At 61.8% G+C, this 14,106-nt stretch overlaps 3 protein-coding genes across 4 annotated transcripts; 2 read left to right on the top strand and 1 right to left on the bottom strand.

The window, feature by feature from the left end:
- The first annotated feature begins 4,069 nt into the window (after positions 1 to 4,069).
- Positions 4,070 to 6,001, top strand: LOC122154913 (vasotocin-neurophysin VT). The gene is made up of 3 exons (XM_042808137.1): positions 4,070 to 4,262; positions 4,864 to 5,065; positions 5,732 to 6,001. The coding sequence occupies exons 1-3, from the start codon at positions 4,083 to 4,085 to the stop codon at positions 5,893 to 5,895; spliced, it is 546 nt and encodes a 181-aa protein (XP_042664071.1). The 5' UTR covers positions 4,070 to 4,082; the 3' UTR covers positions 5,896 to 6,001.
- Positions 6,002 to 8,123: 2,122 nt separating this feature from the next.
- On the top strand, positions 8,124 to 9,500 carry LOC122154936 (neurophysin 1-like). Its single transcript, XM_042808422.1, has 3 exons — positions 8,124 to 8,469; positions 8,630 to 8,834; positions 9,311 to 9,500. Exons 1-3 carry the CDS (start codon positions 8,290 to 8,292, stop codon positions 9,358 to 9,360), a joined length of 435 nt encoding a protein of 144 aa, XP_042664356.1. The 5' UTR covers positions 8,124 to 8,289; the 3' UTR covers positions 9,361 to 9,500.
- Positions 9,501 to 10,265: 765 nt separating this feature from the next.
- On the bottom strand, positions 10,266 to 13,539 carry MRPS26 (mitochondrial ribosomal protein S26). Of its 2 annotated transcripts, none has more exons than XM_042808420.1 (4): positions 13,218 to 13,539; positions 11,274 to 11,411; positions 10,870 to 10,993; positions 10,266 to 10,513 (listed from the first exon to the last, which is right to left on the bottom strand). In XM_042808420.1, exons 1-4 carry the CDS (start codon positions 13,520 to 13,522, stop codon positions 10,382 to 10,384), a joined length of 699 nt encoding a protein of 232 aa, XP_042664354.1. In that variant the 5' UTR covers positions 13,523 to 13,539; the 3' UTR covers positions 10,266 to 10,381. The 2 variants fall into 2 exon arrangements, with proteins under 2 accessions (XP_042664354.1, XP_042664355.1); XM_042808421.1 differs by having other exon boundaries at positions 10,504 to 10,590.
- Between the last annotated feature and the right edge of the window lie 567 nt (positions 13,540 to 14,106).

Below are 14,106 nucleotides of genomic sequence, written 5' to 3'. Positions count from 1 at the left end.
GCAGAGGAGCCTCTTTAGCCCTGACGCGAAAAAAGAAGGTGCTGTGCTCAGCCAGGAGGTGCAGAATCCCCCCCCCTTTCCCCACACCCCCCACACCCCCCGCGGCCTCCAGCCATTAACCCCCTGTCAGCCACAAGTTCACGGTGAGTGGGTGAAACTCTTGTGACGAGGCTCCCCGCCGCGAAATGCCACCGAGCCAGGCCCGTTTGAGGAGCATCAGGTCACGCAGCCGGGAGGGGAGAGCGCGCCTTTGCCAGCCTGACCTGCTCTAACCCACCTGCTTAAGAACTTTCTCCTCCTCTGCCGCATCCCCGCTCCGGCCGCCACAAAGGCAAGAAGATGCACCGGTCGGGGAAAAACATCCAGTTTCCCACGCGGCACCCGTCGCCCTCCGATTTTTTCCGGTTCGAATTTGTCACTTCGACCCCTGTGGCGGAGCGCCGCGACCTCCAGCCTTCCTCCTGCCTCTGGAGGGGCTCCCCAAAACCTCGGTGGGGGCTTCAAAGCTAACGAAGCTCCTGCTGTTAATGAAGGGAGGGGGGGAGTGTGTGTGTGTGTGTGTGTGTGTGTATTTGTGGCTTGCCCCTGACCACGCACAAGGGCGCGATCGCTCGAGGGTTGGAAAATCGTCGCCGATTTTCGAAAATTTGCAGCGAAGATGCTTTGCAGCCACGGGTGTAGCCGGCGGGTGTTTTACCTGCGACACAGCGCGGGGGCATGGCCGGGCGCTGCCGGACACCCCGTTTCCCATCATCTGGGTTATTCCCCGTTGGGAGAAGCGAAAGGGGAAGGGGACGAGCGGCGGAGAGCCGCGGCCGAGCCTCTCCGACAGCCCCCCCAGCCCCTTTTGCTGGTGCCGAGGAAGAGCTGGGGGGGCTTGGGGCGGGGAGGGGGGGGCTGGATTTGAGGCTGCTGCCCGGCTCCCCGCCCCGTGGCAGGTCTTTGGGGCTTTCCTCCGCCAGCCCAGGCGAGGTGGGTTAGAGATAGCAGGCAGCTAACGCCGGCGATTAATGCCGAGGCGCCTGCAGCGCCCGCCTCGCATGTCGTTAGGAGATCAGCGCTAACGAAGGGGGCTCCTCTGGGGCCCCGGGAAGAGCCTGGGGGGAGAGCAAGGACAGGCAGAATAAATCCGCTCCTGGGGGGGATGCAGAGAAGGGACCCCCCCCCCCAATCCCTCCCCTTGGCTGATGTCGGGGGATTTGGAGCAGGGATTCGAGTAGCCCCAAAGCCTCAGGCAGGAGCTGGAAGCGGGTTGGGGGGGCCCAGAATCGCCCCCCAGGGCCGCGGCCGAGCACCAGTGAGCCCAGCAAAGATCTTCCCAGCTGGATCTGCCCGGCCCCATGAAACCCTGAGCTCACCCCAGCTGACTCGCCCCAGGTGACCCGAATATTTTCATCCCTCAAAACACTCTTTTTTAATCTTTTCCACACATTTTCTTGCCTCCCCCCCTTCCCACCTCATCCTCCCCTTGATTCCCGTAAGTGATTCTGCGTTGTGGCTGCAGAGCCTCTGCAACTTGGAAAAAACATTTTATTAACCTTCCTTGACTTTAAAGAGCATAATTACATTTTAATCTCATATTCCCGCGTTATCATTCCAGACACAGAGTCATTTGAATGCAGATCGGTCGTGGCTAATGTAATTTTACGATACAGTAATGAAGAGACGGAGCATGAGCGTGTAACACCCAATTTAGAGCTGACATTTGGGTTTCTTTTAAAAAGTTTTCTCAGCCGAGGGCTTTTGCGTCCTCCTTGGTCCTGCAACGCAAGTGGGTTTCGGCTCCCGCTGTGCAGGGATGGGTTTGGATGGGGAAACGTGGCCGGTGCTCGTAATGTTGGGCATTAAATCTGCCCACGGCCGTCCCACGTGGGTGATTCAGCGTCTCTGATGGTGGGCACGGGGCAAATTTGGGAACTTGCTGCTCCCCTGGTCCCGGGGAGACCTGACTCGGGGGCTGCAGTCACCTTCACCCCTCTTTTTTTTTTTTTTTTTTTTTTTTTTTTGGAGGGGGGTTGGGGATATCACCTTCATTTTACCCATCAAAAAACCCAGGCACGCCCCAAAAATCAGGACTGTCACACCCCCACACCCCCCCCCCCCCCCCTCAGATTGATGCATCCCTTCAAAACTCACAGGGCAAGAGTTGGCAGCAGGTTGGGACACACACACACCCCCCCCAGCATCACCCCAGAATAAATGCCCTTACCCTGCGTGACTCAGTTTCCCCTGGGCAGTGAAACGATGCTCTGGGGTGTGTGTCCCCCCCCCCCCAGCCCCCCGACATCCCTCCCTGATGCCTGCGAAGCCCAGCCACTCCAGGTGATCCCCAGGCTGGTTTTTATGGTTCTTTGCCTCAATTCCCCCGTCTTCAGTGAAGATGAGGGACAGGGTGGGCTGAAGGGTAGGAAAAAAAAAAAGTCACACCAGAGGCAGCACCCCCCCCAGCCCACATCACCCACCCCCATCCCTGCCAGCACCCCCGAACGAGCCGCTCCTAATCACCACGAGCCAGCCCCAACAGTTTTTTTTTGGGGGGGGGGACAGACAGACGGATCCTTCTTGGGTGCCTGGTTCCCCTCTGCATATTAATTTCCCGTTGCTGAGGTCCCTCTCGGCGCTGCTGAAAAGGGGATCTGGGACCGGCAGGAATATTCGGGGGGGGGGGGGGGGGGGGGGGGGGCATTGCTGCCATTTTCCCTGTGCTGCTGTTTCTGACCACCCTTCAGTGTCACGAGCGTGTTGGGGCTCAGCACGGGCTCCCACTGGGTGCCAAAAGGCAGCTCAAAGCCAGTCCCAAAGGTGTTCTTTTTTATTTTTCTTTTTTTTTTTTTCTTTCTCTTCTTTTTCATTTTTTTCTTTTCCTTTCTCTTCTTTTTCTTTTTCTTTTTCTTTTTCTTTTTCTTTTTCTTTTTCTTTTTCTTTTTCTTTTTCTTTTTCTTTTTATTTTTATTTTTATTTTTATTTTTTTTCTTTTTCTTTTTCTTTTTCTTTTTCTTTTTCTTTTTCTTTTTCTTTTTCTTTTTCTTTTTCTTTTTCTTTTTCTTTTTCTTTTTCTTTCTTTTTATTTTTATTTTTATTTTTATTTTTATTTTTATTTTTATTTTTATTTTTATTTTTTTTCTTTTTCTTTCTTTTTATTTTTCTTTTTCTGTCTCTTTTTCTTTCTCTGTCTCTTTTTCTTCCTTTTCCTTTTCCTTTTCCTTTTCCTTTTCCATTTCCTTTTCCTTTTCCTTTTCCTTTTCCTTTTCCTTTTCCTTTTCCTTTTCCTTTTCCTTTTCCTTTTCCTTTTCCTTTTCCTTTTCCTTTTCCTTTTCCTTTTCCTTTTCCTTTCTCTCCCTCTGCTGTTGGTTTCTCTGCCACCTCCTTTCTTGGAGAAAAAGAGGTGGAAGAGCCGGGTGGCAGCTCCAGATTCCTTCAGGCCCGGGTTGGGCCAGGCTCCCTCTCTGTGGTCCGGCACTGCGGCCGAGCCCCTTGGTTTAGGCACACCTTTGTGCACCCCAGCTTTCCCCCCAAGCCCCGACCCCGCTATCACCCCCCTCCAGCACCCCCTCCCAGACCAGCACCATTCAAACCAGCACCCCCTCCCCAAACCCGCACCCTCCAAACCACCAACCCTCCTCGAACCAACATCTGCCTGAGCATCCTGCCCCAAACCCGCATCCCACCGGGCCCAGCGCCTTCAGGAGGAGCACACCTCCCCAAACCCCTGCCCTCCCAGTCCAGCACCCCCTCCCCATCAACTGGCCACCCTGGGGGGGGGTGGGGGGGTGGCCTGCGCCCCTCAGAGCAGCCAAAGCTTGGGGGGGGGGGGGGGGGGTGGGGTGGGATTCACCAGCCCTGAGCGCTGCTGCTGCTTGCGCTCCTGCACTGAATCACCTCAATTACAGATTCACTTGGATGCGATTTGGGGAAAAAAAAAAAAAAAAAAAACAACAAAAAAAACAGAAGGGAGGAAAAAAAAAAAAGAAAAAAGGGAAAAACAACAAAAAAACAACCCAGCCCTCTTCTTCTTCCTCCTCCTCCTCCCCTGGGAAGGGGCGACAGCAGCATAAATAGCAGCTGGTGCAGCACGGGGCCAGATGCAAAGCGAGCAGCAGGGCGCGTGGCTTCCCCTGGCACGGCTGCCGGCGCCCCCCAGCATGGCAGAGCCTTCGCTGCCCCTCTCCTTCCTCTGCCTCCTCGCCTTGTCCTCCGCCTGCTACATCCAGAACTGCCCCCGGGGTGGCAAGAGGGCCCTGGCCGACACAGCCCTCCGACAGGTATGGGATGGCTGGGGAGGGGGGCAGGATGGGGTTTTTTTTGGGGGGGGGGGAGGAAGGGGGGGGTGTAGTGGCTCTGTGGGGTGCAGAGGCTTCTGGCTATCTGCGGGCTGTGCCACGCACCCCCCCATTGCGAGCAGCGTGGGGCACCTCGTTTTATTTTTTGGGGGGGGGGGGGGGGGGGAGGAGGACTAGGAGACATGCCCGAGGGCGCGCAGTGGTGGAGGGATGAGCGACACACCCCCACACCACCCCCAAAAGACGACGCTGGTTGTCACCTGAGGGAAGAAGCCAAAGCCAAGCGTCCCCTCCACCATGGCAAGGGGGGGGGGGATGAGACAGGGCACCCCCGTGGGGCAGGGAGCAGCAGGGAGCCCCCCCCCCAAGATTGGGGCCAGCGCCCCAGCACGAGGCCGCGCTGCTGGGGATGGGGACAAGACAGGTCACCCCATGCCGGCGTGGCACCCCGAGAGCTGACAAAGTTGTTGTTGGGGTGGGGGGGGGGGCCTTTAAGCAGGGTGTGCCCCCTCTTTTTTTTTTTTTTTTTTTTTGGGGGGGGTGGGGTTTGGTTTCAAGGGACTCAAGCGGCTCCTTCCCCCAGTGCATGCCCTGCGGCCCCGGGAACAGAGGCAACTGCTTCGGCCCCGGCATCTGCTGCGGCGCCGAGCTGGGCTGTTACCTGGGCACGGCGGAGACGCAGCGCTGCGCCGAGGAAGACTACCTGCCTTCACCCTGCCAGGCCGGGGGGCAGCCCTGCGGCTCCGGGGGCCGCTGCGCCGCGGCCGGCATCTGCTGCACCGCCGGTAATATTTGGGGGGGGGGGGGGTGGAGGGGGGTGGAATTTGGGGTCAGCAGGAGAAGGGGATGGAGAGTTTGGGGTGTGTTGGGACCGCGGGGGCATCGCAGTGGCATGGGTCGGTCATAGACTTCACTTGACGAAGGGGAAACTGAGGCACGGAGGAGCGGCAGCGGTGTTTTTCTTATTTTGGGATAATTTGGGGATGGTCAGATTCTGATTAGACAGAAGGCGGAAATTTTTTAGGATGAGGGCGGTGGGGCGCTGGCCCAGAGCGGCTGTGGCTGCCCCCTCCCTGGAAGGGTTCAAGGCCAGGTTGGACGGGGCTGGGAGCCCCCTGGGCTGGGGGAAGGGGGCCCTGCCCGGGGCAGGGGGGTGGCACTGGGTGATTTTTAAGGTCCCTTCCCACCCAAACCGGTCTGTGATTCTCCAGTAAGCACCGTGCTGGGAATTTCCCAGCCGGGCACACGCCGCCTCCCCGACGTGCGGGAAGGTGCCCAGCCAGCCCCGCTCCCCGGTTATCAGGAGGGACCAAAGCCGGAGGGCGAGCTGTGCGGTCACCCCCCAGCTGCCACCAACCCCTTTTCCCCCCCACCCCCCCCCCTCCCCAAAACTAACACCCTCGCCATCCTAAATAACCCATCCCGTGCCGCCGGTTTGCTTTTTGTTGAAGAAACCTGCGCGATGGACGCGGGCTGCCTGGACGAGGGCAGTGACGGGGCTCAGGAGACGGCGGAGAAGAACCTGACGGTGCTGGACGGTTCGGCCGGGGATCTGCTCCTCAAGCTGATGCACTTGGCGAACCGGCAGCAGCAGGGCAAGCACCCCCTCCTCTGAGCTGGGGCGCCGGGCGTCCCCCCCCCTCCCCACCTTGGCAACGCCACCGATCCCCCAACCCCAACTTTGTAAATACAAAACCCAATAAAAGTCCTCATGCACTGTGGTGGCTTCGTCCGGGGCGTTGGGGACGGGGCACGGCGGGACCCATCCGGGGCTTGAGGATGGCGGGGGGGAGGTGGGGAGGTTTTGGGGGGGTTCCTCCCCAAATCCCCATCGGCCCCGTGCGGTTTGGCTCGCGGCCGCATGGGTTTTGCTGGGCTGGGGGCAGGATTTGGCCCCGTCCTTGCAGCGCTGAGGGCAGAGCTTTGGGATCCGGCCATCGAGTTCCACCCCGGGAGCCCTGGCAGCACCCATGGGTGCTGAGCCTCCCAGCACCCACCCCCCCCTCCTCCCCCAAGCCTGGGAGATTGGGGACGGCTGCGATGGGCCACCATCATGTTACCTCTTGGCCAAGACCCCTCTTTGGGGCAGATTCGGGGCCTTGTCGCCTTCAGGAACCAGCAGCTTCAAGCCACGTCTATTAAAAATGTTAAAAACTAAGGAAAACCACCCCAAAACCCCGCAAGAATGGAAAGGTTGGAGTTCCCAGCTTCATACAACCCCCCCACCCCGGGGCTGGTCTTATCTTTCCCTCCCTTCGCTCACCAAACTGGTCCCCTCCAGACACGGATGGGCAGGATCAGCCCCCCCCCGGGTTGTTCCACCATCACCCCTCAAATTTGGGGTACCGTTACCCCAACGCTCTTACCCCCTCCCCGAGTCTCTTACCCCGCCGGGGTCCCTGCTCCGGGCTGGGATCTGGTCACGGCGCCGGGGACAGCTCGTCCTTTATAATGTCCCCGAGGGCGGTGGCACCTCCGGGGAGGTGGAGCTCCTCACCAGTGGGACCCATCCTGCCCACGGCAGCTCCCCGCACCTCGAAGCTGGGGGGTGCGGGATGAGCCCAGCGCCTGCTCCCCCACAACGAGCCTTTTAGCCCAGCCCTGGGGAGGGGGGGGGGGACCCGAAATCACCCCCAAATCAATCGGGAAAGGGGCCGTGCCTATATGGATGGGTGACCCCGAGCTGGACACCCGTGGGATGAAGAAATCGGGTTGTTAAGCCCAGCCCCGGCGCTCAGCCTGTCCTGGGGTGCAGGATGCGAACCCCAACACCTCCTGCCGCAGTGGGGACGTGTCACTGAGCGGGGAAGATGCTCCAAGGTGACAGGAGCCCCCGCATCGGGGTGTCGGGGTCCCAAAATGCACCAGGAGCTGACAGTTTTGGGGGTTTGTTTGTTTTTTTTTGTTTTTTCCCACACATCTCCCCAAGACGCACCCCAACCCCACCCAGAGGGGGGGAGGTCCAAGCACCCCAAAACCGACCATAGGGGCTGCAGGAAGGCGATTTTCACCTCCACCCCCCTCCCGCAGCGGGACGGCAGCCGGGGCTGAGCCGCCGGGATGTCACAGGGGCGATGCTGAACCCCGTTTCCAACCCCAGCGCCCCGGCTTGTCCCCAGGGACCAGGACTCGCCGGCCGCCCGACCCCCCGGGGGGGGGGGGGTGTGTGTGTGGGACAGGGACTCGCCCCCCCGAAGTGACAGATTCCGAAGCGGAGGCGGAAGGGGCGAGAAGAGGTCACGGCTCTCCGGGTCTGGGCTGCCTAATTCCCAATTAAGCAGGAGCGGGGAGGGACCGGGGTAATGACCCCGGCAGCCGTAACACTTGTCTGCGGCGGAGGAATTTATTCAAGGTGGAAGCTCTTAATTGCGGTAACGAAGGCGAGGGCTCGGGGCGAGCAGGACTCTGAGATCCCTGGTTTCTCCGCTGACGACGCGGTTTGGGGGCATCAGCTCCAGGGGTAGAAGCCACGGGGGGAATTGGGGTTTCCAGGCTGCCTCGGTGCCCAGAGATGAAATCGGGCAGGGGGGTGTGGGGGGGTTCTGGGTCACTGTTACCCCAGAGCGGGACAAGCCCAGGGGTTGAGCATCCCCCGCAGGCCGGGCAGGACCGAACGCCGCGATCCCCCCCTTCAAATCAAAAGGGATTTGGAAGGCAAAAGCCTGCTCGCCCCGTTCCTGGGGAGGACACAGCCCACGGGGCCGTGGAGACGCCCGCTGCCGTCCCTTCCCAACCCCTGGCAGCGGGTGGGACGAGCCCCAAAGCCGGGACGGGGGGGGGGGGGGGGGGGGAAGAAGGGACCTGAGCCCCCTCCCAGCACCCGCCGCCTCGGTCGGAATCGTCACCGAGGAGGAAAAAAAACCAAGCCCTTGGCCTTGACCTCACGTCCTCGACCCCGCCGGCTATTAGCAGAGCCCTCCGGTGTGGAAAGCAATGCCTTGTGGTTTTTAAGGGAAAAAAGGGGTGACGCCGGTGCCGGCACGCGTCAGGAGGAGCCGGCGTTATATATATGTACACGCGCGACCGCTCGGCCGGGCTGAGACGCCGGGAAGCTCGCCGCCCCGCAGCCATGCCCTGCAAGGCGCTCGCCCTCTGCCTCCTGGGGCTCCTGGCTCTTTCCTCCGCTTGCTACATCCAAAACTGCCCCATCGGGGGCAAACGGGCCGTCCTGGATGTGGAGATCAGGAAGGTATGTCCCAGCGGGCTGGGAGAGCCCTCCTGCCAACCTCCCCGGGGCTCCAACGGGAGGAAAGGACGAGGGAGGGGAAAAAAAAAAACCAAAAAGCCTCGATGCCATCCCTAACTCTTCCCCCTCCACTTTTTTTTTTTTTTTTTTTTCCCCCCCTCAGTGCCTGCCCTGCGGTCCCAGGGACAAAGGCCGCTGCTTCGGTCCCAACATCTGCTGCGGGGAGGAGCTGGGCTGTTACCTGGGCACCTCGGAAGCGCTGCGGTGCCAGGAGGAGAACTTCTTGCCGACGCCCTGCGAGCCGGGGCGCAAACCCTGCGGGGGCAGCGGCGGGAGCTGCGCGGCCCCCGGGCTCTGCTGCGGCAGCGGTGAGGACCCCCCCGGGGGGAAAAAAAAAAACCTCACCCCGGGGTGGAAATTGAGGGTTACTGCATGGGAGAGGGGACTTTGCCCAAGGGACCTTCTCGGCCCTGTCCGTCCGTCCGTCTCCCCAGCAGCCGGGGCCAACCCGCTCGGGGTAAATTTGATCCCAACCCCAAAGAAGAGGAAAACAGACCGTGAGGTTTCGGGGGGGAAAAAGCGAGCAGCAGGACGCAGGGAAGCCCATCCACCCCCCCCCCCCCAATTTCATTAGGGTTTTCCCTAAATCCCAACCTCTTCCCCCAAATCAGACGCTACCAGAGATCCCGCTACAAACCCCGGGGAGCTGCAGGGCACGAGGGGAAGGCGACCTGGCTCCATGTCATTAAAAACCAGCGGCGGTGGAGGGGGGTGTGTGTGTGTGTGTGTGTCTGAGGGCTGGTCCGTGATGTTTAATTTCACACAGCGTTCTCTCCCCGCACAGAGGGCTGCGTGGTCGACTCGTCCTGCGACCCAGAAATGTTGTTTGCCTAGGAGAGAAAAACCTCCAGGATCCCTTCGCTGCCGGGCTGGGAACAGATGAGCCACGGGGCCGCGACTCAGATTTAAGTGATGCTCTTAACTAGAAATAAAACTTGTACAGGAAAAAAAAAAAATAATAATAATAATAATAATAAAAAAAATACGTGTCTTGAGTTTTTTGCGCGCTTGCCTGGTTTAGGTGCAGACTGGCTGGAGAGAAAACACCATTTTTGGGAAAGCGTGGATAAAAAGCAAGGATTTAAGGTGGATTTTGGGGGCAGAGGGACCCGTGGTCGGGCTGGCTGCAAACTCCAGGCTGGTTTTGGGGCAAAGCTCAGAGCGCAGCTCGGTCTGCAAGACCACAATAAGCCGCAACCACCAAAGAGGACCCGGAGTAACTGCAGTACTATCGACAAGTGAAGCCCCAGGGGACGAGTAAAATAAGGCTGAAGGGCAGGAGAGAGACACATAAAAGCTGCTATTTAGGAGATCTCGGCACATTTTCTCGTTTATCCACAGCAAGAGGTGTGCAAAGGAGGGTTTAAAGCGCGGACGGGACGCCAGGTCCCTCCAGCACAGCAAGAACCAGGAGGAACCACCAATTCCTTTCCTCCCCCCCCCCACCAAAAAGCGGAGGGGCAGGGGTTCCTCCAAAGCCCTTCCCACCCCCTTTGCTTCCAAAAGCACCTAGAGGGGTCGACAGGCTGCCCGGGGAGCTCAGAGCCAGGACCTGCCCCGGACCCTTCCTGCCCCTTTTTTTTTTTTTTTTTTTTAAATTTCCACCACCACCCCCCCGGCAGCAGGAGGGCTCCACACCCGACCACCAGCAGCTTCTCCTTGGCCGGGACAGGAGGCGGGCGGCCGCCTCTGCCCAAGTTTTCCCCTCAAAACCCTTCGGAGGAAGCACAGCCAGCCCGGCAGGTTCGCTCCACCCATTCTGTGGCAGCTTTTATACATTCCAAAGGAAGAAACCGGCTCCCAAGAGGAGCCTCCGGGAAAAAAACCAGACCGGCGCCGCCCCCCCCCCCCCCCGCTAAGCCACCACCGTCCGTTTGACGACCCGCCCGTCCTTGTCGATGGCGAAGTTGTAGTTGCGGGGGTTGTCCAGGCACTCCTCGATCCGCGCATCCAGGTTCTCGGGGGTGATGAAGGTTTTCACTTCCTCCTGAACGAAGGGGCAAGCGCCGGCGATTAAAGCGGAGCTCGGGGGATCCCCCGAGGTGCCGCCAGCATCGCCGGCGCCTCGACCGGAGCCGAGTCCGGAAGGAGAAAAAAAAAAAAAAAAAAAAAAACCCTTTATTCTCTCACTCAGGGTCCGTTCCACCCTGTTTTCAGAGCTCTGCCTCAACCTCTAGCCCATCCACACGCTGTCAACACTCCTGGGAGGCGCGAACACGCGCGTTCCCAGCTACCAACGTAAAAAAAAAAAAATATATCTGGAAAATAAGCCCCCGGTTTCCACGGGCTGCCAGCAAATCCCTGGCAGGGCGGGCTGGCAGCGCGCTCCCCAGCTGCTCTCACCTGCAGCTGCAGAACCTCCTTCTCCTTCTCCTTCAGGAAAGCCTCCATCATCCTGGCCCTGGTCTCCGCAGCCTGCAGCTTCTGCTGCTTCCGTTCTTCTGCTTCTCTCCGAATTCTTTCCTCCCTGCCACAGGGAAAGGAAAAGAAAAGAAGGGTTTGGGCGAAGGCTCAGGGTCTGCAGGGGGGCGCTTCGGCGAGGCAGACGGGCCCCTCGGGACGCCGAGCTTTTCGGCAGAGCCAGAGCAAACGGGGGACGGAGCAAACGCGCCGGATTTATTTTTTACAAGGTCCAAACTCGGGTCGAGTGTCTGGGTGCAAAGGAAGGGTGGCGGGGCCGGGTGTTGAACTGAGAGCTGCACAAGGTGAAACCGCGAAGCCCCCCTTGCCCCCCCGGGGGGGCTGACCTGCGCGCCCGCTGCCGGGCGTTCTCCGCCTCGTTCCAGGCCATGAGGAGCCGGTGCTGCTCCGTCAGCTCCGCCACGTCCTCCCGGGACAGCGACGCCTCCCGCTTCTTCTGCAGCACCTCGGCCCGGAACTCGGCCCTGCGGGGAGGGCAGGGGAGGTCGCTGGGGCTTCTCTGCCCCACGGCACAGCCAGCACTCCCCCCACCCCGCCCCGGGGTCCGGCTGCCCCTGCTCCGAAGTGGCCCCAAGCCCCCCCCCCCCCCCCCCCCCAACCTTCTCCTGCCTCACAGAGCCCCAGCCAGCCCCCGAAAAAAACCCCCAGCCAGCCCCAAAACCTCCCCCGCCCCACAGCAACCCCAGAACCAGCCCCAAAACCTCCCCTGCCCCACAGCAACCCCACAGCCCCGTAACCAGCCCCACAGCCAGAGCCACAGCCAGCCCCACAACCCTCCCCCGCCCCACAGCAGCCCCATAACCAGCCCCAAAACACTCCCCTGCCCCACAGCAACCCCACAGCCCCATAACCAGCCCCACAGCCAGAGCCACAGCCGGCCCCACAACCCTCCCCCACCCCAATGCAGCCCGATAACCAGCCCCAAAACACTCCCCTGCCCCACAGCAACCCCACAGCCCCATAACCAGCCTCACAACCCTCCCCCGCCCTACAGCAGCCCCAGAACCAGCCCCACAGCAACCCCAGAACCAGCCCCAAAACCTCCCCTGCTCCACAGCAACCCCACAGCCCCATAACCAGCCCCACAGCCAGAGCCACAGCCAGCCCCACAACCCTCCCCCGCCCCACAGCAGCCCCACAACCCTCCCCCGCCCCACAGCAGCCCCACAACCAGCCCCAAAACACTCCCCTGCCCCACAGCAACCCCACAGCCCCATAACCAGCCCCACAGCCAGAGCCACAGCCAGCCCCACAACCCTCCCCCACCCCAATGCAGCCCGATAACCAGCCCCAAAACACTCCCCTGCCCCACAGCAACCCCACAGCCCCATAACCAGCCCCACAGCCAGAGCCACAGCCAGCCCCACAACCCTCCCCCGCCCCACAGCAGCCCCACAACCCTCCCCCGCCCCACAGCAGCCCCACAACCAGCCCCAAAACACTCCCCTGCCCCACAGCAACCCCACAGCCCCATAACCAGCCCCACAGCCAGAGCCACAGCCAGCCCCACAACCCTCCCCCACCCCAATGCAGCCCGATAACCAGCCCCAAAACACTCCCCTGCCCCACAGCAACCCCACAGCCCCATAACCAGCCTCGCAACCCTCCCCTATCCCACAGCAACCCCATAAGCAGCCCCAAAACGCTCCCCCGCCCCACAGCAACCCCACAGACCCATAATCAGCCTCACACCCAGAGCCACAGCCAGCCCCAAAACCTCCCCTGTCCCACAGCAACCCCATAACCCAACACCCAGCCCCCAAACCCTCCCCTGCCCCACAGCAACCCCACAGCACTATAACCAACGCTCTCCTGCCCCACAGCAACCCATACACCCAGAGCCACAGCTAGCCCCACAACCCTCCCCTGCCCCACAGCAAGCCCATAACACTATGCCTAGCCCCATAACCAGCCCCAAAACCCTCCCCCGACCCGCGGCAGCCCCACAACCCTTCCCCTCCCCACAGCAACTCCACAGCCCCACAGCCAGCCCCATAACCATCCCCCAAACCCTCCTCTGCCCCACAGCCAGCCCCATAACCATCCCCAAAACCCTCCTCTGCCCCACAGCCCCACACCCAGCCCCATAACCATCCCCAAAACCCTCCTCTGCCCCACAGCCCCAGCCCCATAACCATCCCCAAAACCCTCCCCTGCCCCACAGCAATCCCATAACCCTACACCTAACCCCATAACCAGCCCCAAAGCCTTCCCCCGCCCCACCGCGGCCCTAGGCCCGTCACCCCCCGCCCCAGCCGCCGGGCGGGTACCGGAGGGCGCCGAGGACCAGCCGGTGCTGCCGGTACCGCTCGGTGACCACCAGCAGCTCCTCGGGGTCGACGGGCGGCGGCAGCTTCAGCCGCGACGCCTTGGACTTGGCGGGGGGGTCGTGCCGCGTCTTGCGGCCCCGCGCCGGGACCCGCCGCGGCCCCCAGGCGAGCCCGGGGCACAGCTCGGGGCCGGGGCCGGGTCCCGGTCCCGGGGGGGCGGCGGGGCCGGGTCCCGGGGGGGCGGCGGGGCCGAGCGCGGCCCCCAGGAACGGGCCCCGCAGGCAGCGCCTCAGCGCCGGGAACATGGCGGGGCGGGCGGCGGGAGCGGGAGGGGCGGCCGCGGGGCACCACGGGAAAGGGGGCGCGGGGCCTGATGGGAAATGTAGTGCGGGGGGGGGGGGCGGCCCCGCGGGACACGGACACGGGACCCCACGGGACACGGGACACCGAGGGACACGGGACCCCGAGGGACCCCGAGGGACACGGGACACCGAGGGACACGGGACACCGAGGGACACGGGACCCCACGGGACCCCGAGGGACACGGGACACCGAGGGACACGGGACACCGAGGGACACGGGACACCGAGGGACCCCGAGGGACACGGGACACCGAGGGACACGGGACCCACGGGACCCCGAGGGACACCGAGGGACACGGGACCCCGAGGGACACGGGACCCCAAGGGACACCGAGGGACACGGGACCCACGGGACCCCCGGCACGGGATCTCGAGGTACAAGGGACCCCCCACAGGGGACACGGGACACTGAGGGACACGGGACCCCACACGGGACACGGACACACTCCGCGGGACACAGACACGGGACCCCACGGGACCCCGAGGGACACGGGACCCCGAGGGACCCCACGGGACCCCGAGGGACA

Source organism: Tyto alba, unplaced genomic scaffold, assembly GCF_018691265.1.
Source record: "Tyto alba isolate M040663 unplaced genomic scaffold, T.alba_DEE_v4.0 Super-Scaffold_6, whole genome shotgun sequence".
Lineage (NCBI taxonomy): Eukaryota > Metazoa > Chordata > Aves > Strigiformes > Tytonidae > Tyto > Tyto alba.
This window is presented reverse-complemented; position numbering and strand designations above follow the sequence as displayed.